This window comes from Ambystoma mexicanum, chromosome 2p (genome assembly GCF_040938575.1).
Source record: "Ambystoma mexicanum isolate Mex_15411 chromosome 2p, UKY_AmexF1_1, whole genome shotgun sequence".
Taxonomy (NCBI): Eukaryota; Metazoa; Chordata; class Amphibia; order Caudata; family Ambystomatidae; genus Ambystoma; species Ambystoma mexicanum.
Genome location: NC_090923.1, coordinates 1157528491 through 1157554999, shown reverse-complemented (window position 1 = coordinate 1157554999; position 26509 = coordinate 1157528491). Strand labels below are relative to the sequence as shown.

The window sequence follows — 26509 nt, the reverse complement described above, 5'->3', positions numbered from 1 at the left end:
ACCACTCACTTGTAAGTCGCCTTCATTTACAGCAAGGGACAACTGGCATTTCTTCTCCATTGAAGGACCCACAACCTCCCCCCAACGACCGCCCCCCCCCCCAAAAGTCAGACTATTTCCCACAGCAGGAAGTAAAATCATACATTCAGGTAGTACACGGGGCGGGGGCAGGCTTGTAATCAGACTAATGAGTTCATACAGACATGTATTATATCTGTCATGCCTTCAACTGATTCACAAGTGTGTACACCAAGAAAGTCCTCAAAATGTCTCTTTGCTTGACTTGTGCCTTAGTCTGGAAAAGAAAAGTTCGGCCTTAGGTGATAATTCACTGAACCTGAGTGCATCGCCATGTATGATTATCCCTTCTGATTGTGACAGACAAAATCAAAGTAGTCCTAATTGGAATGGTGCTTCTAAGGTGAATAAGCACGACCCTAAATATAAAGAACCTTTGGCTACCCCTCAAGCGGAAGAAGGTGATCTTTTACCCATCTAGCATAGAAGGTTCTTCTTTGGGGTCTTCCTCTATTGCTGTCTTGAACCTGGTTTTACAGTTAATTGTTAGATTATATGACAACATTGAATGTGAGATCAGGGTCCACTCCATGCAATTAACAGAGTTCACCAAAGTAGTTCAGGAATAAGACGCCATGGGTTGTTGGGGAAGATGAAATACTAAATGCATGGTTCTCATTTTGGACAGTTTTAGGATCAGAGATGTGCCAAGAAGAAGTATTTGCTGATTCAACCTATCGACAGCCTAACTTGGCTTACTGCATGAATCAGTACTTACACCAGAGTCTGGCCCTCGAGTGGCTCAAAGTACAAGCCAGGAAGCACAGAATGGAGGAACTAAAAAACCCACAATTAATAAGAAGAAACCAAAAAATAGTAAAAAAATTCCAAAAGTGTAAAGGTATGGTTCTCGAAGATTTTTGAGGGCTCACGCCAAAAGAGTTAAAGCCAACCAGCTAGTTTGAGAGTAGAATATATTTCCTAGAGACATGACCCTGCCCTTACCCTCCTTTCCGCTCTTGGGCACATTTCTGGAGAGAATAGTCTCGGACCAACTGAATAGGTGTATAGTGGATCAAAATCTATTGGCACCTTTTCAATGTGGGTTTCGAGCTGATTGTAGCACAGCAATGGCTTCTCTGCACATTCTTGATGATGTATATACGATTATGGATGATGGCGGATCATGGGCCTAATCACGACTTGGGCAGAGCAGAACAAATGCAGCGGTAAAGCTACTACCGCTGCATTACCGCTCTGCCCAATCCCGAGTGGGGGTGGAAATCTCCAGCTTTCCGCTCATTTTCAGCGCTATTACCGGTATCGGTAATAGCACCAAAAAGCCACATGGAGTCCTGCAGACTCAAAATAAATGGGGAATTACAGCCCCACCGCGAGTCGAGATCTGGTGCCAACCCAAGTTGCGATAGCGGTCTTTGCTTAAGCAGTATCCCAGTTGAATTACCATCAGGATACCGCCAAGGCCCTGTCTTTTAGTTTTGTTAGATTTGTCTGCATTATTTGAAATGGTTGACCCTGATATTATACTGGATAATTTATCACATCGGAGAGGATTTTTGAGTGCCAGAAGTCAGTTGGATGTGATGTGTTAGAATCATTCCAATCCTTTTTTGACACCATATGATGTCCCTAAGGGGTTGTTTACCTTACCACTGTTTTTCAAATTGTACATGGAACCCCTTGGCCAAGTGGTAGCAAAATATGACATTGAGATGCATCGAAATGCTGACGACACTCTGCTATACCTTAGAATTTCCTCTGAAATGGATATGTTTCTCTTATAAGATTGTCTGGTTGGAATTGAGAGTTGGGTGTCTGAACATTTTTTCTAAATTTAATCACTCTAATTCCTTTTAGGGTCCTGTTCTTTTAGCCAATCTGCTCTTTCATTTTTTTAACATCTCTTTATTATTTTCAACATCACATACATCACAATAATCAAAGCATATCCATCAGAATATTTACATCAACATACCCACAACCCCACTACCAGACCCACAACCCCCAAGGCAAAACCCACCTCTCCCTCTGCCCTCCCAAGAACTGCAGACTGCTTCATGTACATATAAATCTCTCACTTTATATATACCAGCTCTTGCATCAGACAGTCTTCCATCGCCATGCCACAGTCAAATCACTGTATCACGCACAACAAATGCTAGTTTTTCAAGTGGGCCGCTCACCGAATGGGTAAAGTAAGGCACCCAAAAGTGACACCAATTCCATCCTGTTAATTGTCGAAACCTCCGCATGCATATCCTCAATCCTAATTAACATTGCCAGTTCAGCAGTCAACCATTTAATCACATCTTTTGACCAATCCAGTATTCTGGGGCCCTTACGGTTATACCATCCCGTAGAAATTCACTGTTTTGCCAACACCAGAGCTAGATTGACCATTTTATTAAGATGTTGTTTCATTGATTTTCGTTTGGGGAACAGCAGAGAGTCTGTTATCCAGCAAGCCCCCATCCAACTGATTCTATCCAGTGCCCCCTTCCCCTAACCCCCGGCATTGCCAAATTATATGAATTAACTGTGCCTCCTAAATCCCATAGTGAGAGCATCTGGCGGACCTCAATTTTGTGCATGTGTTTCAGCATCAGGCACGTCCTCTGCAGGACATTAGTAAAAGCTGTAAGCGTGCATCTTGGGTCACCAATTTTGTGTATTCACAAACCCTTTGCCATTGTTCCCCCTCAAATGCGATGCCCAGATCTCTCTCCTATTCATTCTTAACTTTTATCCGCTTCTCTATCCTGTCTCTATTCCCCATCAGTAACTGGTACGTTGTAGAAATCGGGCACCCTGCCTTCGACAGCATACATACCTCCCAAGAGGGCACAATGTGGAGATTTCCACAGCTTACGTTCCCTGCTTGTTACTGTGGCATAGAACAGAAAGTGTCCTCTATCCATTCCCATGGTCGTATATAAATCATGAAAGGGTCTCAATCGCCCTTCCTCAAACATATCACCCCAAACAGCCAAACATAACATTCCCCATTCACGTAGCCGGGTTCTTCCGGCCTTTCCTGTGTTCCATGTTCATACACATTGGAATATGTGATGTGTAAGGGTTTGTACAGCCTACCCATTGTTGCGCCCTCATCCATATGCATCTTTGTAGAGACAAGCTGCATGCTGATAGTGCAGAGTTTGGAACTGGTCTGCTGGGCACACCTATGATGAATGTTACGTTTCGGTTGAGGGACGTCATTTCACCAAAACACCTGGGGTAGCATAAGTACCTTCTCTCTTGTCGTTTCTTACAATCTGCTGTGTTCTTGTCTCCTCACTGGGATCTGTGTGATGTATCCAGTGACTAGTCTCCTTATTTTTATGATTCGTCCACTCACTGGGATGAGTAGGCTGAGTCTCATGTTTCTTACTCTTCTCAGAATTTAGCCATTCACTGGGACGAGTAGGCCAAGTCCCTGAATGTTTCTTATTCTTCTCAGGATTTACCCCTTCACTAGGGTGAGTAGACTGATTCCAATCGTTAGATTAATTTCTCTTACTATGACGAACATGATTGTGCCACTCGTTATCTGTGCCTTGTTCCCCCAGGTCTCCCGCTCGCCCCGTTACCTATGATGTAATAGGGCTGCACCACTGGGTCGGCACTCGCCTTTGTAGTTTCTCCATGGTTCAACAGGGCGGCTCTCGATCTCGCTCCTTCTCATTCCTCTGGCACACTTCTGTGGCGTCCTCTCGTTGTGGTCTCGGCGTCGGAAGGGTTTTTGACTTTCTCCTTCCAGCCACCACTCTTCACTTGCACGTCCCTGCTGGGACCTCTGTCAGACAGGTAGGCTCTGCAGGGTTACTTGCACCAGCTTGGCCACTTCCCAGCTATGGCTTTCCCTCAGCCTCTCCTGAGCAACCGTCCTGTGACCGTTATCTGACTTGCAGACTTCCTTGGTGAACGGTGCAACTCGGGCACTTCCTCCTTCCAGGTGTCTGCCTGCGTGAAATGCAGTGTTTTCTCTGGGTTCCCAGCCTCCCCTCTCCAGCTGGTTCGAAACTCCTGGGTCTCTCTCTTTCGTTCTTTTGCTCCTCCCATTTTTATGCTGATGCTCTGGGGCTTCCCCAGTGTCCCATAGTAGTCCTTTCTTTGCGTCAGAGATATATTCGTTATACCTCCTTTGGATTTCTACATCCCAGTACCTAACAGGTACTTATTCTTTATCACTTTTGGGTTTTTACTCATCTCAGTATTAGGTAAGTATGTATCTCTGCAAAGATATCACAATAGCAGATGTAGGAGGAGTCTGGTTTTCTGTCAAGTGATATGGTTTTTTCAGAGTTCTGAGTGAGGTGATAAGGGAGTTCCTCATTGGAACGGAAACCCTTGTTCCCAGGGGTGAAGTCTCTCTCTGTAAGGTCCCGCTTGCCACCACCCCTAGGGGGAATGTTGCCGAGCAGGCTCACCTCACTAGCCTCACAAGGAAATGCTCCCCCTGGGTAGAAGTGACTAAATCACTCGATTCGTCACACTATACATAAACATTAGGAACCATCTATATGTCATTTAAAATCATAAAGATTCCTGACCAATAGACAAGATGATGCTTCCGTGTTATGTGGAGGTTGGATTTACAGGGTGCTGTCACTGGCTCCTTGTTCCCCGGTGGCGGCACCTGGTCACTTGTTGGTGTTGGATGTCCAGGAGCTGCTTTTTGCTCCTGCTTATCCAATCTTAATTTAGAGCCCTGAATGATCTAGCTTGCCCCAGGCCTCAACTGTTCAAATGATGTTGCTAATGTCTTACCCATAATAGTCTATAATCCGGTAGTTTGCATGCAAGATATATTTGTTTAACTGTAGCAGGCAAGCAAAATTGTTTATATTTCCCTCTATAGTTGCTTAGTATTGTTGTGAGGCGAGACAGAAAACTAAGCATATTGTTATTAGGGAGGGAACAAATACTATAGGATAGATAGCAAGTGTAACATTTGAATAACTATGTAGCAATTAAGTACATGACTGATTGAGGGCAGGTTTCGAAATTAGGATTTGATAATCAGTAGCTGGGACGAACACCTGGGTATCAGGCATTGTCCAATGGGTAGGAGTGGACAACGGGGAGATGGCAGCCTGTACACGGCACGCTGCACATCGGACTGTGACAAGAGATGCACTCTTTTTGCCTATTATGTCTGATCCATTATATTTGAATGTGTCCTAATTCTTTTTTATTTACATTCTCAAACACTCCGAGGTAATGTCACAAGTGCATGTTTTTAAGGCAACAGTTGTCTTGGGGGTCGAAAAGTGGCTCCTGGTAACTGCTGGTTTTAAGCTGGCTAGGCTCTGCTAGGGTAAAAGCAGGAGCTAAATAGTTGCCACCTCCCAGCAATTTCGAGGGGATTTATGTGAATTGACATCAGTAGAATAATCCGGCTGCATTGTTTTATTATTATTTTTTAAACAGAATTGTCATTGTTTAAAAACATGCATTGGTGATACTTGGTGTTCCTGGGATGGGAACTCATGCATATTGTTTTATACAACATGGCTGTGAACATATATTCATAATCTATTGGGCACTTAGAACCTGCAATAGAATGGGTTTTTTTTGGTTTGTGGGAGCAGAAGGAACAGGTTCTGTTTGCGGGTACATTTTTATGTGTTTTTGGCACATAGTATGGGGGTACCCGAGAGTGGACCCACATGTTGCGCAATTGGAAGCCTGTTAGGGTAAGTTTGAGTGGTTGGTCTTTTCGACTGGTCTGTGGCTAGGCATGGGTGACAGTGATGACCCGAGTTGGTTTATGCAGTGTTGGGTCTTTTTGGTCTAATGGTTCTGGTTGTATTTCGGCGCTGAATGTTAGTTGTGAGATGTTATTTCAGTTATGGTGGTGAAAGTACTGGGTAAATCTAATTTTGTTTGTTTTGGGAGTAACAAAAATCAGGGTATGAAATTGCAGAGAGCTATTTGGCTCATGGATAGGGCCCAGAAGAGCCTGGTTACCCTGCCACTAGCAGCTGCTTCTGGCTCCCCCAGCAAAATGATACAACACAAATTACCTCTGTCTGGGAATTTGCATACAAAATTTACATGAGTAAACCTAGAAGACATGTAAAGAATGAATGGTCATTTTAATGGACAGAAAGTTACAGTGGCTTCTTATTTGGAAGTTAGATTAGTTGCATGCTATGTATTAGTGCCTCATTCTGCAGCAGAGGTAAAGTGAGCAAGGTCACATCACTTGCTTCCTGCCGTCTTGTGGACTGAACACCTATGCACAGCACAAGGTAAGTTAAGGCACTGCCAGGCCCTGATTGGTGCTGCTGGGACTCACGTGACCCGTAACAGCAGCACCAAGCAAAAAAGGGAAACAAGACGGAAGAAGCACACTTGCTTACCTCCTCCTCATAGACTGAAGACCCCCGTCCAGCCCAGGGTAAATTAAGGCCTTTGGCCTCTACTCACCCCCATTCCCTCCCATCCGCCATTTCCCTGTTCCCTTAAGCTACATTTTAAAATAACTAAATAAATAAAACCACCCCGAAATCCACTCCCCCATACATCCCTCGACCCTCTCATAGCCTGCCCTTCCCAGGCCCTGATTGGTGCTACTGGGGGTCATGTGACCCAGAACAGCACTTTTCTGCGTTCTTCCCAGGGCAGCCTTGCTAGGCAGCAGATAAGGGCTTTTCCTGATGGCCTGTTTGCCTGGCACAATGCACTGCAGCTCCCCCTACCCAGAGGACTACAGTGGAAGGTAAGGGACATCACAATATAATTAGAACCAATTTGATTTCCACTGCCTTCGAATTTAGCTACACTAGAATTGTACTGAGTCAGTTAACGCTGCCTTTGAATTTAGCTGCAATAGAATTGTAACCTGCTGCTTTTGAATTTAGCCACACTAGAATTTTACTTATTTAGTTAATGCTGCCTTTGAATTTCAGCACACTAGAATTGTGCTGAGTTAGTTAATGCTGCCTTTGAGGTTAGCCACACCAGAATTGTACTTATTTAGTTAACGCTACCTTTGAATATAACCACACTAGAATTGTACTTAGTTAGTTAACGCTGCCTTTGAATTTAGCCACATTAGAATTGTACTTATTTAGTTAAAACTGCCTTTGAATTAAACCACACTAGATGTGTACTGAGTTAGTTAACTAGAATTGTAACCCACTGCTTTTGAATTTAGCCACACTGGAATTGTACATATTTAGTTAATGCTGCTTTTGAATTCAGCCACACTAGAATTGTACTGAGTTAGTTGATGCTTCCTCTGAATTTACCACACTAGACTTGTAATCCACTGCTTTTGAAGTTAGCCAAACTAGAATTGTACTAACTTGGTTCCTGCTGCTTTTAAATGTAGCCACACTACACTAGAATTGTACTTATTTTTTTATTCATTTTTTATTTGAATTTAATTGACTTAACAATGTTTACAAAATGTATTTCACTTGGTTTTGTAACTTTTCTTTCCTTCCTGTGGTCATAGTATTAGTTCAGGTTCCAATTGTCTTAGGATAGCACGTATCATTGATACAGCAGCTATCACCCATGATGTCTTTTCTCCGCTTATGAGAGCGGACCAGCGAGCCTCCTCATCCATAGAACTATAGTTCTTCATCAGCAGAGTTAAGAACTTTCTTCTAACTTCTTTCAGTCCATCCCAATAGACAATACTTATTTAGTTAATGCTGCTTCCAAAATGTAGCCACACTAGAGGTGTACTTATTTAGTTAACGCTGCTTTTGAAGTAAGCCACACTAGAACTCTTCTGATTTGGAGTCCACTGCTTTTGAATTTAGCCAACTTGAACTCTACTGATTTAGTTAACTCTGCCTTTGAATTTAACCACACTAGAATTGTAACCCACTGCTTTTGAATGTAACCACACTAGAATTGTAATAACCTGGTTCCCGTTGAATTTGAATTTTGCTACAGTAGAACTATGCAGATTTGGAGTCCGCTGCTTCTGTGTTTGTCCACGGTGGAATTGTGCGTATTTGGTTAATGCTGCTCTTGAGTTGGCCGCACTGGAATTACACTGAGCTAGTTATACTGCCTGTATCTCTGCAGATGTGTGTCTGTATATACCCTATGTATAATCCTGTATTTTCTTGTGTGTTATATTGTTACTATGCCTGTAAATATCCTACTTTGTATTTGATCCTCTATGCAACTTGTAACATGTAAAGAACCTGGAACCCGTCCAGATACCCCAGGGTCTGGAGCGCTATATAAATAAATAAACAAACAAACAAACACTGCTTGAATTTAGCCACACTAGGATTGCAACCCCTTGCTTTTTAATTTAGCTACAATGGAATTGTGCTGACTTGGTTCCAGTTGCTTTAGGATTTGGCCACAGTACAACTGTGCAGATTTGGCGTTGACAGCTTCTGGGTTTGGCCGCGCTGGAATTGTGCTGATTTGGTTGGCGCTGCTTTTGGAGTTGGCTGCTTCGAAGGGATTGTGTCCTCCGACGTATTCCTTATCTATGATATTTGTATCTCCAGCTTGCTGGCCTCGGAAACATTTTTCCCAGTAGAGGGCGCTGTGCGTCGACGTCCGTCGAGTAGGTGTTCCTCGACAGCCACCGTATCGACGCTGACGTCATCATGCCTATAAATGGCCACGCACAGCGTCCGTTGCTCAGTTCCGTTTTTCCGCGCTTCGTGTGCCTCGGAATACCGTTGCTCAGTTCATCAGCCGAAGTATATTCATATTTCCTCGAGAAAACCGACTCGTACTCGATGGCTTCCTCCTCCGACCCGACGACTCCTCGGTCCGGTTTCAAAAAATGCCGAGACTGTGGGAAGAAAATGTCGTTGACGGATCCTCACAGGATCTGTTTGTGGTGTCTGGGAATCGAACACCAGTGTTCGGAGTGTGAGGAATGCCTATCCATGACGGCGAAAGCCTTGAAGGAGCGTAAGGGGAAGCTCGAGAGAGGTAAGTCAGTTTTAACTTCCTCTAAGTTTACGCGGTAGAGTCGAGACATTCGTCTCCTCACCGTCGAAAGCATTCTCGGTCTAGGTCTCGAAGTGGCTCCCACCACTCGTCGAGGTCTAGACACTCGAAAAAGAGACATAGAAGATCTCCTTTGTCGTCGTCTTCTAGTTCCCCTGAAAGAGTAAATTGCCCCACAAAAAACAGCTCTCAGGCTGAGTGGGAGGAATTCAGAAAAAAGATGCAAAGCGTCTTCGAGAAAGCGGCCTTGACCCCCTCGAAGTCAGCTGAGGGTGATACCCCGGGTGAAAAGCCCAAAAAACCTAAACGCCGCGAGTCGAAGCACCCGGCGAAAGAGTCGACCCGAAAGCGCCATGAGCCATCGGGAAGTAAAGCATCTTCGACGCCATCGTCGAAAGCCCCTTCGAAGCATAGATCGGCGCCATCGACACCGTTATCGAAGGGTTCTTCGACGCATCCGTCGTTCGAGTCGACGCCGACATCGACGCGATAAAAGAAAAACCCATGGCTACTCCACAGCCAACGGTTACACCGAGAGCCTCCGACACGACGTCGAGAAAGTCGTCGACATCCTTGAGCAGGATTCCGATCCTCTCGAGTTCTTCGAGGCCTCTTCCAGTTTTCTCGACGCCTTTGTCGGCGCCTTCGAGGATTTTTACATCGCCGTCGACGACATCGACCTTTTCAAGGCCACTGATGATGGCTCCCTCTGCTTTAGAGATGGGTTTTATACCATTTCACAGGCCAGAGCATCCCCCCTTAACTTCAATTTATGAAGAAAGGGAAGATTCTGATCAGGAAAGGCCTTTTGGGCTGCAGAGGACCACATCACCTGAACCAGAGACTTTTGCCTCTGAGGAAAGAAGGTTGAAAGACATTCAGGATGCATTACAGGAAGCAAGTGGCCTAGACACTTCCCCAGAAGTGGAATTTGTCAAACCAGACCCAGGGGAACATGCTGAAACCCCTTATGGAACCCTAATGTCATGAATTATGGAGTTCAGGGTTGGTCTGCGCCTTCACCTGTTTTTCAACAGGATGACCTCACAGATATTCTGGATAAAGGTCCACAGGAGGATCCTGTGGTTCCCTTTCATTCTGCTTTACAAAGAAAGAGTTTAACTAACTGGGAAACTCCTGACGTTGTCCCTGCGGTTAACAAGAAGTTGTCAGCGAAATATAGGGTATCTGCTGCTGACCCTGAATACCTATCTAAGCACCCTACTCCAGAAAGTCTGGTGGTCCAGGCTGCAACTTCATCAGGCAGTACATCTGCATACCCCCCTGCTCCACAGGATAGGTATGATAAAAAATATGATGCCATGGCTAAGAAAGTCTTCTCGGCCTGTAGCATGGCTTTAAAATCTATTAATGCGACTTGTACGCTCGCTAGGTTCAGCCACACTCTTTGAGAGTGTGCTTCATCAGCGGCTGACTGCCTCCAGGAAGGAGAAGAAAGGGACGCATTTTTAAATATCATCAGAGATGGTAAAGATGCAATGTGTGAGTCCCTTCAAACTGGCATTGATTCTGCTGACAGTATCAGCAGGGCCATGGCAGCAAGTACCACAATCCGCAGGCATGCGTGGTTGAGAAAGTCCGGCTTTGCTTCTGACGTACAGGCCAGACTTTTAAATATGCCCTTTGACGGCTCTTCCCTGTTTGGTAAAAAGGCGGATGACAGTTTGGAAAAACTGCAAACATCTAAAGCAGCAGCCAAGTCACTAGGAGCTGCAATCCACCAAACTAATTTTCGTCCCTCAGGATCCTCTTGGAGAGGAAGGTCCTTTCGCTATTATTCCTCATATGGAAGAGGCAGAGGACGGCCGGCTCAAAGAGGCCAAGGAAAATGTACCCGTGGTGGACGGGGTAAAGGAAAGAAAGCCGCATCAGCAGGAGCAGGAGCCGCTTTACCTTTGGCAACTGCATCAGCCGCTCCCAAACCACTCTGAGGTCTCCCATCACAAGACACCTGTAGGGGGCAGGTTAACTCACCATCTGACGGAATGGCAGGCTACTACGTGAGATGCTTGGGCATTGAAGACAGTTGCCCAAGGTTACTGCATGCCTTTTCTACGCATCCCTCAGAGCCATCCACCGGGGAACAGCTCTCTGAAAGTGCCGGATCCGCTCCTCTTGCAGGAAATTGTAGACCTGCTAGAGAAAGGTGCCATAGAACCGGTACCTGTAGCGGACAGGAACAAGGGCTGGTACTCCCCCTACTTTCTCATACCAAAGAAAGACGGAGGACTGAGACCCATCCTGGACTTACGAGAATTGAACAAGTTCCTCAGGAAGGACAGGTTCAAGATGGTAACTCTCTCTCAGATCCTTCAGGCCCTCCAGCTTCAGGACTGGTTGGTATCTCTGGACCTTCAGGATGCTTATTTCCATGTGCCAATCCATCCCAAGCACAGGAAGTACCTGAGGTTCGCAATTTGCAACTCTCATTATCAATTTCAAGTTCTGCCATTTGGGCTGACCTCCGCCCGCAGGTCTTCACCAAGCTAATGTCGGTTGTGGCTGCGAGTCTAAGGAGGGAAGGGATTCACCTCTACCCCTACCTGGACGATTGGTTGATCAGAGCAGTTTCTTCGGAACAAGCTCGGATCCAACTAGATTATGTCTGCCACTTCCTTCACAAGCTGGGCTTCTCCCACAATTTAAAGAAGTCACAGATGATACCATCACAGAGACTCCAGTTCATTGGAGCAGTCCTGGACACGTCCCTGGGAAAAGCCTCGCCACCACAGGTGAAGGCTCAAGATATTCTGCAGATGGTCATCAGGTTTCAAAATGCCCAACGTCTCCCAGCCTACGACTTTTTGAGGTTGCTAGGCCTCATGGCATCCTGCATATCCCTTGTGCCAGAGGCTCGCCTGAGAATGAGATCCCTTCAGTGGGCACTGAGGACTCAGTGGTCACAATTCTCAGGGAGGATGACAGATCTCCTCCGGATTCCGGACAAGGTAGCCCACGACCTTCAATGGTGGGCCTCTTCAGAGAACATCTTGAAAGGAGAACTGTTTTGGCAACCATGGCCGGAGATAACAGTAGTCACAGACGCCTCACTCACGGGGTGGGGAGCCCATGCCAACGACTTGACCATCAGCGGTCGTTGGTCTCCATCGGAGTCCAGACTACACATCAACCTGTTGGAGCTGAGAGCCATCAGACTGGCACTGAAGGCTTTTCTGCCGTCTGTACGGGGGAGAAACATCCTGATAATGACGGACAATACAGTGGCCATGCACTACCTCAACAAAAGAGGAGGCGTAGGGTCACTGCCACTGTGCAGAGAGGCGATGCAGCTCTGGTTTTGGGCAATTCAGGAAGGAATCTCTTTAACAGCAATTCACCTAGCCGGAGAGAAGAACTTGACAGTGGACGCTCTGAGCAGGCAGAACACAGTCTCCCACGAGTGGGAGATAGCTCAGGAAGTCCTTCAAGAGATGTTCGCCCTTTGGGGAACCCCTCAAGTGGATCTGGTCGCCACCAGTATCAACAGGAAGTGCGACAGATTTTGCTCAAGGGAATTTCCCCTGAGAGGAGCTCTAGGAGACGCGTTCGTAGTGGACTAGGAGTTCCCACTTCTGTACGCGTTTCCTCCGGTCCCTGTCATTCCTCAAATGATCAGGAGGTTGGGAAGGTTTCGGAAGACCATGATCCTAATTGCCCCGGAATGGGCCAGGAGAACGTGGTACCCGGACCTTCTGGACATGTCCATCCATCCTCCAATTCGTCTACCGTACAGAGAGGCTCTTCTCTCGCAGAAGGGAGGTCAGGTTCTCCATCCAGCCATCAAGACTCTCAACCTTCACGCTTGGTATCTGAAAGGTTGAGGTACAAGGATTGGGACCTTCCAGATGACGTCATGGAGGTGTTGCTTTCGGCTAGAAGGCCAGCAACTAAAACTCTATACCGCAGCTGGTGCAGAGAAAAGAATATCGAACCCTTTTCATGTGGTACACCTGCGGTGTTATCCTTCTTACTTTATTTGGCAAATTCAGGCCTTCAAGTTGGCACTATTAAGGGCTATCTCGCAGCGCTATCGATCTTTAAGCGCACTGCAGAGGAGCCATCGTATTTCAAAATTCCATTGGTAATACAATACCTGAAAGGTCTAACTAATGTTACCCTCCAAGACCATTCCAAGTTCCCTTATGGGACTTAAATCTAGTTTTAAACTTCCTAAAGGGTGCTCCTTTTGAACCACTCCACTTTTGTTCATTGAGGTTTCTCACCCTCAAAACTCTTTTATTGGTAGCATTAACATCTGCTAGAAGGGTTAGCGAGATACAAGCCTTATCTTGTAAACCTCCTCATACAATTTTTCACAAGGACAAAGTCGTTCTACAGGTGAAGCCTAACTTCCTCCCAAAGGTAGTTTCTGAATTTCACATTACTCAGAAGATTACTTTACCTTCATTCTATCCTCCTCCCCATCTGGGAAAAGAGGAAGAGAGACTACACAGGCTGGACCCTAAGCGAGCCATGAGTTTTTATATCAGAAGACTTGCTAAAATTAGACAAGCAGACCAACTCTTTGTAGGTTACGTAGGACATAAGTTGGGATTACCAATAACCAAACAAACCATCTCCAGATTGATTATTTTAGCCATTCTGGAATGCTACAAACTGGCAGGGAAAGAGCCCCCTCAAAATCTAAGGGCTCATTCGACCAGGGGTATCGCAGCCTCCTCAGCTCTTCAAAGAGGGGTACCAATTAGAGACATATGTGCAGCTGCCACATGGTCGTCCGCACATACCTTTACCACATTTTATAGCCTGGATTCCTCCTCTAGTCAAGAGACTAGATTTGGCAAAGCTGTGTTACACTCTGTTCATTCTTAAAGAGTAATATGGCATCTCTTACTCGGGCCTCCAATCACATACCACTGCTATGGGAGTCTATCATAGATAAGGAATACGTCGGAGGACACAATCCCTTCTAGGAACAAGTTACTTCTTACCTTGTAACGTTCTTTCGATGGGATGTTCCTCCGACGTATTCCTTATCGCCTCTCCCATCCACCCCCGCAGTAACATTTCCCTTGTGGTTGCATCTTACGCTCCCTCAAGGGTAGTAACCATTCATGCAATAACTACTTTACTCTACAAAACGGAACTGAGCAACGGACGCTGCGCGTGGCCATTTATAGGCATGATGACGTCGGCGTCGATACGGTGGCTGTCGAGGAACACCTACTCGACGGACGTCGACGCACAGCGCCCTCTACTGCGAAAAATGTTTCCGAGGCCAGCAAGCTGGAGATACAAATATCATAGATAAGGAATACATCGGAGGAACATCCCATCGAAAGAACGTTACAAGGTAAGAAGTAACTTGTTCTTTGGAGGCGTTCTGATTTGGAGTCTGCTGCTTTTGAGTTTGGCCACACTAGAACTGTGCTGATTTGGTTGACCCTGCTTTTGAGGTTGGCCACACTGGAGCCATTCTGATTTGGAGTCTGGTGCTTTTGAGTTTAGCCACACTAGAACTGTGCTTATTTGGTTGGTGCTGACTTTGAGTTAAGCCACACTGGAATTGTAACCCTTTGCTTTTGAATGTATTCATAATAGAAATGTACCAACTTGGTTCCCACTGGTTTGAATTTAGCCATGATTGAGCTGTACAGATTTGGCACCCGCTGTTTTGAGTTGTGCTGATTTAGTTGGAGCTGTTTTCAAGTTCTGGCATGCTGGAATTGTGCTGATCTGTTTGGTGATGCTTTTGAATTTAGCCAAACTAGAACTATATGGATTTGACGTCTGCTACTTTCGAGTTTGACCACAATAGAACTGTACCCACTGCTATTGAATTTAGCCCGCTTACAATTTGGACACGCTGGAGCTGTACTGACTTGGGTCCCGTTGCTTTGTATTTGGTCACACTGATGTTGTGCTGATTTGGTTAGCGCCGCTTTTGAGTTCGCAACATTGAAGTGGTACGGATTTGGTTGGTGCTGTTTTCAAGTTCGGCCACGCTGGAGCTGTGCTGACTGGGTTCCCACTGCTTTGGGTTTGGCCACACAGGAATTGTGCTGAGTTGGTTGGCACTGCTTTTGAGTTTGGCCGCACTTGAATGTGCCGGATTGGTTGTTGGCACTGCTTTTGAGTATGACCACACTGTAGCTGTGCTGATTTGGCATCCACTGCTTTTGAACTTGTCTAGATTTGGTTTAGACGTGCACCTCTGCGGGCTGTGCACCTGGAGCGGCGAGTGCGTGGGCACTGCAGAGTGAAGAACTGACAGTGAAACTACTCAACACCCAGAGATCCACCTAACCCAATTAACCACCCCTTCTCTTTTCCACACTCTCACACCTCTCACGTACTCCACATGGGTGCTAGTGAAACAATCAACCAAAAACATGCAAACTGCACATCCCTCTCTAACCATACTACAAACCCATTACCTACAGACAATAAACAACTCAGACACTGGACGCTACCCTTACAGACACAACAAACCCAGTGCACATAACAAAGCACGCCATAATTCAAATAGTTCCAAGGTCTATGGACCTGGTGGCCTATCTAATGCAGCCCTTAAGGCTGACGTTAGTGTATGTGCGGACATTACTTCATCATATATTGTAATTAATAGTTCCTATTTATAAAAAGGGAGTAAAATCCTCGCCCTTGAATTATGGACCTATTTTGCTACTTGACATCAGTAGCAAGGTCTTGGCCTCTATTGTTCCGAAGGACCTAATAAACTGGGCTGAGTCTTCTAGAAGGCTTAGCATCTTCATAGCCAGTTTCAGATGAAATATGGGGACTTCCTTGAATGGACTGATCTATTATATGTGTCAGCGTCAGGCTCCCACAACCACTCTTTTTATTCCCCCTACCTGGATCTGACATCAGCATTTGATTGTGCTGACCAAAATCTGTTTTTGAGGAAGCTTGACACTTGGGACATCCCTGGAGGGCTCTTAAATATCTTAATAATGTTTCAAAACAATTCTTCCCTCCAAATACTATTAGTTGAGTGGGGTCTTTGACTAACACAGTACAAACCTTTATGTGCCTGAGACAGACGATGTCCTCCTACTTGATACTACTCCCATTGGTCTGCAAAAGAGTTTGAATTGCTTCGCGGAAGATTGCAGCTCAAAATAATTTAAAAATCAACTCCATGAAAACTAAAGTTATTCATTTGAAAACATATATGAAATTCAGAAGTTTTAAATGGCATATTAATTATGTTATTTTGGAAGAAATGAACCAATTTACTTATTTGGGTTTTACAAAACTAATAAAAAACATGCACTTTTAATTTAAAAAAAAAGTAAGTGAAAAAGTGGAAGTCTTACTAGTGCAAATGACAATTATTTTAAAGAAATGTGGGCGATTCTGGTTGCAATCACTAATTTATGTTTATTAAGCAAACATCATACCCACCCTTCTGTATATATTAGAAGTAATTGGGCCTCATTACGACCCAGGCGGTAAGGGGTTAACGGCGCCGTAAAAGGTGTCGGCGCCGTTAACCCCTTACCGCCTAATTACGAGGTCCCTTTGCGGGTCCCTACCTTAATGGCTGGTTTTATCAGCCGTTAAGAATTGGACCCACAAAGGGACCTCGGAGGTAATTACGGTACCGCAATTTGCGGTACCGTAACTACTGCCTTCCCCATTTCCATTGAGCCCTATGGGGCAAAAATGGGAATGGGGAAGGGCCAATGGTGAATGGGGAATTACCGCCCCGCCAACCTTGGAATGGGGCGGTAATTCCGCCATTCACCATGGCGGAATCAGTAAATTACCGGCGTCAACCATGGCGCTAATAGCCTGGGTCGTAATGAGGCCCATTGACTTAAAAAATGGAAATGGCTGACTGTCCTTGAAGATCAAATATGGCGTTCAGTCTTAAGACTACCACCTAGTCTGATAATTACAGTGACCAGATTCGAATTCGGTCTGCACTTGTTCTCCAATATTAAAGAGAATAAATTGAACCTATATTTCAAAGCACGCTCACCTTGTGGAACTGAGGATGATAACACAACTAGGGACGATCCAGTCTTTCATGACATGCTGCAAGTGTTGTCTTAAAGGAATAAATATGGAGATGTGTTCCTTCTGTGAAAATTAGGAATTGGTGAAACGGAAACTAAGACAATGGGATGTAAAGGAAGATTGGTCAATACTGAATAAGTATAAATCATTGAGAGAATATGTAATATATCCACCTATGATGGTGAGACCTATGGCCTATCTGAAAAACTGTCCTTGTCCTACAGTTCGCAATTGGTATCTAAGATTTAGGCTCAACATGTTAGATACATTTAAAGTTGCTGGGCCTCACTGGAATTTAGAACATCATCAGCTTTTCTGTAGGATTTGTAAAAAGAGTTTGTGGAAACTCTGAGACATAACATGCTCCAGTGTGACATTTTATGTGATCTGAGGTACAAGTATTTTGAAAGATTTGTCCATTCATGTGACTCTTTAGTGGGTGAGTCACTGTGGGCAAGATGTATGGCAAACTGTTATCATTGAGTCTCACCCTGGTTGCCTTTTTATGACAGATTTTTTGTTTATTGGGGGAAAGTATGCCTTTTAAGGGTATTTTATAGGATCATTAACTAATGATGTGAGTGTATTTTTAATGGTTAACATGAAGCAATTTGCACACATCACTTTATATAATAATAATGTCTTGTATTGTGATATTAGATTGTGCCCAATAACCTTTGGATAATTGTCCTGGTCTAGTAATGTATTGAAAAATGCAGAAGTCAATTTAAGTTTATTGCACTTGGAAGAAATAACTTGCATATAACACTTAATTGTACTATATTATTATTTTTATGTAATACTAGCTGGGTACCGAGCGTTGCCTGTGTCCTGATGGAGTGGTGTCTAATGTGCCATGGAGGATGTTGCTCTTGGCCTCGTGTTGACAAGTCTTGCTTCAGTTTGCTCTGGTGTCTCATGTGCCCTGGAGGATGTTGCTCTTGTCCTCGTGTCAGCAAGTCTTGCTTCAGTTTGCTCTGGCGTCTCATTTGCCGTGGAGAATGTTGCCCTTGTCCTCTGGGCGGCAAGTCATGCTGCTGTTTGTTGTTGTGTTTCAGAAGCTCTTGATATTGATTTTCCCTTTGCATCAGATGGAGCTTTTCCAAGTGATGTTCGTTTTTTGTGCGGCATGTTTCAGTCACTCAATGGCTTCAGCACATTTGAGAAAGTGTCCAAGAAAGATTGATTGATTGTGCTCTCTTTTTGTGAATGAACTTAAGTAAACTGTAACCTTGCCATTTCCCATATTTGGAGTAGCCTGATGATAAAAAAATGTAAAACTTTTTTTTAATTCCTTTAAAAAATGCTTTAATAAACACTTTCGAGCGGTATACAGTAGTAATACATTTCAGAGGAATAACTAACGCATCAAACATTTTGCTTCAGACACTTTTCCAAATTTTGCCTCCTTCTAGTACCCACTGCAGTGAATCGGGGTGAGCATCAGTAAATGAAGGTGTCTACGGAGCAAATTTTTTGCATCCAAACATAGACTACAATCTGCCCCAGACAAATGAGGAATCCATGCAAAATTTGGTAGCAGTGGGTTCAACGATGTGTATTTTTATAGCCGGACAAACATACACACACCTCTACATTTTGTTTTGCATACAATATTTCTGCATCCAAACATAGACTACGATCTTGCCCCAGACAAAAGAGGAGTCCATGCAAAATTTGGTAGACGTGGGTTTAATGGGGTGGATTTGTGGAGCCAGGCAAACATACACACACACATACATACATTCTGCTTTATATATAAAGATGTCTGGCACTTCATTCTTTAGAATGTTATAGTCTATTTATTGTCTTTTTACTTTTTACTATTCCTGGGCATTATTAAGGGATTGATTAGTTTTAGGATGATTATATGTTATGTTTGGATATTGATTGTTAAATGAGGTATACATTTGTAAAAGGTTTGCTTTGTAAAACTATAAAACAAATACATAGATGTGGAACTGGAGAGGAATGAAGTTGATGTGCAGCCCCTATATTTAAAGTATTTTGCTGAATATTAAATAGTGTAGATCTAGGCAAATGAACATTTGATTGACACATGGTATTTCCAGAACTTTGTTAAGGGCAGGTTCTAGCTCTGGGGGAAAGTGTAAACTGGTGAGTACTCCTCCTGCAATGTTGTGCTAAAGGAATCTTGTGGTAGTACTTGGCACCAAGAGAGGCTCGTCTTCAAGATCTGATATGTGAATCAGATCCAAGCTGTTTGGTCCTGAAGGCTGAAAATCGACCTAGAGTACAGCGGAAGACAGCTCTTTCGTGACAAACTGATCTAAATGTGCTAGAGGACTAACCCGTGCCCTGTTTGAATAAGAATGTGAATGATGTCTCTCCATTAGTGTTCCCTTTTTTTGTACTCTTCCTTCCGTGTTAATGTCCTCAGACATAAACATCACAGGCTGTTTTTGGTACCATAAAACGTCTTTCTCAATAACATTGACACAAAAATATATTTAGCTAATGGGAACGTATTAAAGAGATACACAAAAACATTAAGGAATGGTGGCACAAAGAGGTGGAAGGCTGCAGAGATAGATGCTGTAAAACCTTTTTGTAAATGACAGAGGGAAAAGCCCTTACAAAACAACAAATTGTAGTGGTATTATTGAAAAACACATTTTACCGAAAGGTTTTCTCATATAAAACCCCTCAGGAACCTCCAGCACCAACCTTCTTGTGCCTGAACCCTCAAGGGAGATTAACTTGACCTATGCATGAAGGAGGCTGGACTAAGTTCTATTGACATTATCATGGAGTTTGGCTAATTGAGCCTGATCTACCCTAGAGTATCCACACCTGCTTCGTGTTGTATATAGGATGGGACATGCCTCATCCCCCTTGTCTGTCTCTTACATTGAGTGAAAGGTTGTCCTATACTGTAGGTCGCAAAGCTTTACGACTGGGAGCTTTCTCTCTGAGAAATACTCACAGTTGCGTCGAGTTCCCAACACCTGGACCCCTCAACACAGGCAGTGACTTTTGTTATCCATACCAATACATGTTACTGGCTCAGAGACTGTTCTCAGTTCCAAATGTCTCTTAGCGGATGCATGTGATTGTCTTTGGTCCTTAATGAAATCTAAGTTCAGTGTCAGCCTTGGTTTCTTTTTAAGCATAGATGTGAAATGGGCTCTCAGTGACCTCATGTGGAACCTAGTACAAAACATTCAAGAAGGGACCTTATGAAAATTCCCCAAACAGGACATGGAAGTCATGTGAGTATCAGCTACTGAAAACTGGCTACTGCCGCTGATGTATAGCTTGAGCCCTGTGGTCAACAACATACATAGAAAAATAGGAAATCAATTTTGAAGAAATTGGCTAAATACACCCCTTGCAGAAATGGGAGAAAACAAACAAAAGGAAGAGTTCAGAAAGGTCTGGGAAGCGACAGGAGAAAGCAATTCTGCGTCCTTTGTCTAGGAGAGAAATATACCTAAATGCAAATTGCATGCAGGGACCACAAACGTTAACACTTACATGATGTTGGGTCCCCTGCATGCACGTCGCGGAATGTAACCGCGAAGAGTAAATCAAGGCAAAATCACCTTTATGCTTCACTTTTACTATCTTTGTGAAAAATAAAATGCGGGCTGCAAATTACGCTTTGCAGGCAATATTTTGTAATTGATTCATTTGCAATCTGCCTGGTGTTTAGCAGGCGGCGCCAGGGGTGTTGCTAGGACTGGAAAAGATCTGGGGCTATGCTAATGTTTGGGCTGTCAGGACTCGGGGCTAGCAAGCCCTTTGGTTGTAGCCCCTGAGCTTTTATCCGGGGCTACAACCAAAATACCCGGGGCTATAACCCTCTCAGCCCCCCTAGCAACGCCTCTGGCAGGCGTTAAACCATGGCATAGTCCATAGGAATCCTTTAGTTTAACGGCTGCATGAAAATCTCATACAGGTGTAAAAACCTCAGTCTTTTCCACGATGGAGGATGAAAGCAAAATAAAGATGCAAACTCCGCTTTGCTGCCCTCCCACACCTTGCACCTTGGAAAGACATAAAAAATGAGCTGGAGCAGAAAATTGAAGCATACAAGCAATACACTGTGCGTTTACGCTTTCATTTTCCACTGCGCTCATTTGAAAATGATCCCGAATAACATCTCATTGACTGATCAGTCAGGTACTGTATAAAGTCCACGACGAGGGTAGGGTTGGGAATCAATACAAAGTGTCATAACCATTATTTGTGAAGACAGTTTCATTTGTTGTCTCGCCTGCCTCTTTTGTCTTTCTTTTCCCTCTTCTTGCTGCTTCTCCTACTGCTTGTTCCCTGCCCCTGCGTCTCCCCTACTAACTCGATAGCCCTGCACTTCCCTTTGATTTACCCTGAATCCCCTCTTCTGCTCTGCCTCACTTCATGTCATTGATCTTCCATTCTCCTTTGCTCACCTCCATCCCCCCACTCAAAAGCCTCTGGTTCCTCACCGCTATCTTCTCTTCAGTTGTTACTCCACCCTCTCTAATCAATGCCTCTCTGGCTCTCTCCTTCTGTTCAGTGAATTGACTCTACCTTTTCTCTCCACATAGGTGACTTCCTGGTTGTGGTGCACGGAAACTGTATCGTGGAATACTCCAAAGGAGAGCACCTGACACTGCACTCAGCAGTAACCAAAGGAGATGCAGTCGAAAAGGTGCAGTTCCAGGACTGGCCGAGCCCACCTTTCCAATTAGCCCGGGCTCCAGGTTGTGGACAAGAAGCCGAATCTGGGACGGAACAGGAAAGCACCAGGAAGATAATTCTAGAGCCACCTCTGCTCAAAGTGAAGCCTTCTCAGAGGGCAACGTTAGCTGCAGCACCACCAAAAACATCCCCAAATATCCCAATTCTGGGGCCACCACGTCTCCCGCTGCCGAATTACAGTGCTGCCAGCTCCCAAAGCACTGCTGATGACAGCCTGAGCCCCCCGAGAAAATCTTTGGAACAACACAAGGGGAGATGGGAAGGAAACAAGCAGACATCAAAACGCATGTATCATGGCAAGAATGGTCTTCCAGCAGTGTCTACTGCCAGGCTTACCCCAGTTCCTGTCAACAAGAGCAGCAATGGCCTGGGGTTCCAAGTGACCATGATGGGTCCTGAAGGAGTTGCCAAGGTTGGAGATATCTGGGATCGCCGGGCCTGCCCGCTGTTGGCTGAGGGTGATGTGATTGTTAAGGCTAATGGGGCTGACCTGCGGCACCTCACCGCACTGCAGGTGGAAGAAGTTCTGCGGCAGCACACCTTAGAAGGGGACATGGTCCTGCTGGTGCAAAGAGAAGGTAAGGCAGTGCTGCTCCTTGTATGGACCAGTAAAAGCACACGTGATTCAAAGAACAGACACATCTTGGGTCATATTTTCTATTAGGTATCTAAGGCCTTGGATTGGGGGCACCAGCACTTAGAGGCCTTCTATATTATAGGATGATCGTAGTCGAATCTCGAAATGTATATTTTCTTGGCATCCCTGAAAAGTGGGGACCAAGGGTACGGGCAAGATCCTGCAGATGATAAAGCTTCTGGGTGAGTCAGGACATGGGAGCCCCAAGTTCCTCTGCACAGGCCTGGGGTTGGATGCAGCCTGCAGAATGGTTCGCAATGGGATTTACATAGGAAGAGGCAGAGGAGCAAAGTTACAGGAAGGCGGATGTGAGGTTGTTGACAGTCACAAACTTCAGTAGTTACGTGCTAATTATTTACAGGAAAATATTTACCGTGGAGGTAGATGTCTTGGTAGTGGCATCAAGTAATGTTCAGAGATAAAGCTGGAGATGAATGCACCTATAAATTTAGGAAAACGTCTGGAGGTTGAGGGCCGTGTTACACACTTCCAGATCTTGAGGGTGCTGCAAGGTGCAGTGACTCTGGAGCCGCAAAAAAGAGTTTTAATGTGCATTGCTTTTAGAAAAGTGATTTGGCGACAACTGGAGAGGCTAGGTCTGCTGGTAACGTCACACTTAACCTCTATGCACCAAAACACATGAAACGTCTTTATCTTTTCCAAAAAGACAGTCGCAGTCCCCAAGACAAGCAGTTGCTAGTAAATGCTGAAACTACAAGAAGCAGAAACCTCTTATTGCAAGTCGGGCTTAATGTCTTCATTATCGCAGGCAATTTCTGTGATGTGTCAGAGCTCCAACCATTGCATTAGAATCACAACCGGTGATCCACTTTATTTCTGATGTAGTCTGCTTTAAATGCTGGACGGCTCAGGATTCTTTTCACCCAAGTCACCTCTGCTTAAAATGCCAAAATGGAGATGTTGCAGGGCTAGATCTCTGATACTGTTCATGTTCCTAACTAGCTATGGACCACCCATCAGAAGAATAATATCCATATCCTGCCCTGACATTGTAAATGGCACTGGGAAGCTATTACTTAGCTTTATATGAATCAGGGCTGGGACACGAGTTGGGTAACTTCCTCTGATTGACAGCCATCACAGCTGTCTATGATTAAAGTAATGATTCTTTCAGCTCAGCAATAGCGAAACCCTTACTTACGGTATTGAAGTTTCTCCCAGGGTTGACATTCATCTTCGTGGCCTTGGTCTTCTGAATGCGATCCGGGTGGAGAATTCTTTATATCCTGGGTTGTTGGGCTTCTCTGCCTGGTTGATAGATCATACTGAGGTTGAGTCTAGGGTGCAAGGACTAGGTCTAGGCCTCTCCCTGTTTAAGATGCAGTGGTAGATCTTGAGAGCTGATTGGGTATTTTCAGGCTATTTATTTATTTATTACATTTATGTAGCACCACAACTCAAGGTTATCACAGCGCTTGTACGCGGTTTGTGAGAACAGGACAGTTTGGCAGTATAGAGTCAGAGAGTTATGAATAACTCTATCATATTTGTTGAACAATCATTTTTTAGTAGTTTCCTGAAAATTCTGTAGGAGGGTTATTTCTTGATGGGGATGAGGAGGGAATTCCAGAGAGTAGGCGCAGCAACAGTGAAACTGGATCCCCCAGTGTGCTTGCTTTTGAATCTGGGGGTAGTGAGGGAGATGGTGGATGAAGACCGTAGAGTGCAGCCCACCGGCTTGTTGGAAATAAGGTGCTTGAGGTATCGGGGCACAGTGCGGATATCCCAGTGCGTGATAGACAGGATTTTAAAATCATTGCGTACTTTTAGGGGTAGCCAGTGGGCGTTGCGTCTGGCCAGCGAGATATGGTTGGTGTGTTTTAGGCCCAACGCTGCTCTGAGGGCCTTGTTCTGTCTCAATTGGAGTTTGGAAAGGTTATTAGCGGAAGTGCCTGTGAGTAGGCAATTGCAGTAATCATGTTTAGTGCCTATGATGGCTCTGGCGAATGTTAGGCAGTTGTCAGGTGATAAAAACTGTCTGCTGAGTTTGATCGTGTATGCTGTCGACGATGCCAGGGCATTGACATGTTTGGACATGTTGATTTCCGCATCCAGATAGGCACCAAGAGTTTTGACGTGCTTGGAGACTGTGATAGTGGTGCCGTCAATGGTGAAAGAGGAGAAAGCAGGATCAAGGTTCTTTAGGCGTGGAGAGATCCCACGATGAGTAGCTCGATTTTAACATCGTTCAAGCAGAGGTGATGTTTGGCCATTCAGTTTTGAATGATGCTGAAAGTATGATTCATGGTGACAGTGTCCTGGGAATAGTTGCCAGAGAAGGCAGGAGGCTCTGGGTGTCATTGGCAAAGTTGGCGTAGGGGATGCCGAGGTTGTCTAGGAGGTCTAGGAGGGGTTTGGCGTAAATATTGTAAAGAGTGGGTGATATACAGGAGCCTTGGGTAACACGGAAGGATACTGGAATGGGATCAGCAACAGTTTGTTTTACTGAGGAAGACTCTGGATGTGTGATCATTGAGGAATGATTTCCTCCCCTAGGCTGCCTCAGTTGTGAAGTGAAATTTAGTGGTGAGGTGCTGGCATTGGATGTTGTGATCAATGAGGTCAAAAGCCAATGAGAGGTCTAGGAGGAGTAGGATGGTGAGGTTACTTGAATCAAGGGTATTGTCTAGTTGTATCTTGAGGTCAGGGAGGGCTGTTTCTGTACTGTGTTTGGGTTGAAAGCTTGACTGATTGGACCAGAGCAGGTGGTGGTGTTCTAGGAAGCGTTGGATTTGGCACTATGCAATGCGATCAAAAACGTTCAGGGGGAAGGGGAATGTGGTAATGAGGCAGTAGTTGGTAGGGAGGGAGGGATCAAGGGTGGGTTTCTTTAGTTGGGGGGGGTGTGATCCATGCTTCTTTGAGGCATGCAGGGACAGTCCAAGAGGTAAATGAAAAATTGATGAATTCAGCATTGATGGGTGCGAGGGTATCGGTGCATTATTTGACAATGTGAGCCGGGCAAGTGTCACCTTTGCACTTAGTGGGTTTGAGTAGCTGGATAGTTTTGGTCACGTCAGTGGTGATGCCTGCAGAGAAGTGAAAGGGCATGATGGTGGGTAACTCAGGATGTGGGGGGTGGTTCGGCAGTGGGATATTTGATGACTAGCTGAGTTTTTTGGCAATAGTCTTCCCTCTCAACTTGTCTGACAGGGCTACTTGGATAGTAGTGCACAAGGTTTTTTCTGTGGGGAATTGGGAAGTGGGGAGAACAGGGTTCTCAAGTTCTTTGAGGATGGAGAAGTAGCCTCGAAGAGCCGGTATCAGGTTGTTTGGAATGCTGCCTAAAATCTAAAATGCCTTTCGTATATATTGGTAACAGGAGCAGGCCATTTCCTGTAGTTCCCAGTTTAGTTTAGGCCAAATACCTACATCAGACCCTTCTGATGAGCTGCACATTCAGCCTATCGTCATGGAACATCCGACTATGTTCTGGATATTAATGGTGGGATGCAGTGTGTTTGGAAGCCATAAGCCTGTAGTGTTCATTTACTTTCTCCTACTGAGTGATGTTTGAGGGTTCGCTCTCCTAGTCTCTACACTGAATTCACCAGTTTGATTAGAAACTCTGCGGGAGTCTTCGGCATAAGGAAGAAGGGATGCATTTCAGTCCGCAAACTTTTTGGGGAGCAAGTGATGAGAGATGCTAGCACATCTGCTCACTTGGACCAAAAATGGTGCAGCCGAATTAACAAAAGGCATTCAGGTGCCTTTTCCCCCCCCTTTGCACATCTGTGCAAATAAGGGGGTATTTCTGTGCATTTAAAAGCGCCTCCCGACTTCACAAACGGGGTGGGCTTTTAAATGCGCAGAAATTAGGGTCACCCCCGTGCACCTGTTTGATACAGACACATGGGGAGGTGCAAAACATGATAGGGTCATTTCTGACCCTGCCATATTTTTTCTTCATGTGACAGCTATAGTTTAAACGGCAGCTGTCACACTTGCATTTCCATCCCCCGAACATGGATGGCAACCCTTTTTTCCGGATCATTTCACAGAGGAGCCTGTCATTCATGTGTGTCAAGAGCACACTCATGACACTATTGTATGCAAGGGGGCAGGACAAGGCATCTCTGCATAACTGCCCAGCCGCTCCCCAAATGCGAGTCACCTTTGAGTATAAAATGA

The 26509-nt window shown here is 45.0% G+C and overlaps 1 protein-coding gene across 8 annotated transcripts in view; it reads left to right on the top strand.

The window, feature by feature from the left end:
- MAGIX (MAGI family member, X-linked) overlaps positions 1-26509 on the top strand; it is a 916967-nt gene that overhangs the window by 415990 nt on the left and 474468 nt on the right. For 7 of the 8 annotated variants that reach the window (XM_069645279.1, XM_069645280.1, XM_069645282.1 and 4 more), the window contains one exon: positions 21567-22298. The exons of the other annotated variant lie outside the window; for it this stretch is intronic. In XM_069645279.1, coding sequence (XP_069501380.1) covers positions 21567-22298 — 732 coding nt within the window. The remainder of the gene's footprint in view (positions 1-21566; positions 22299-26509) is intronic. 8 annotated transcript variants of the gene reach the window in all.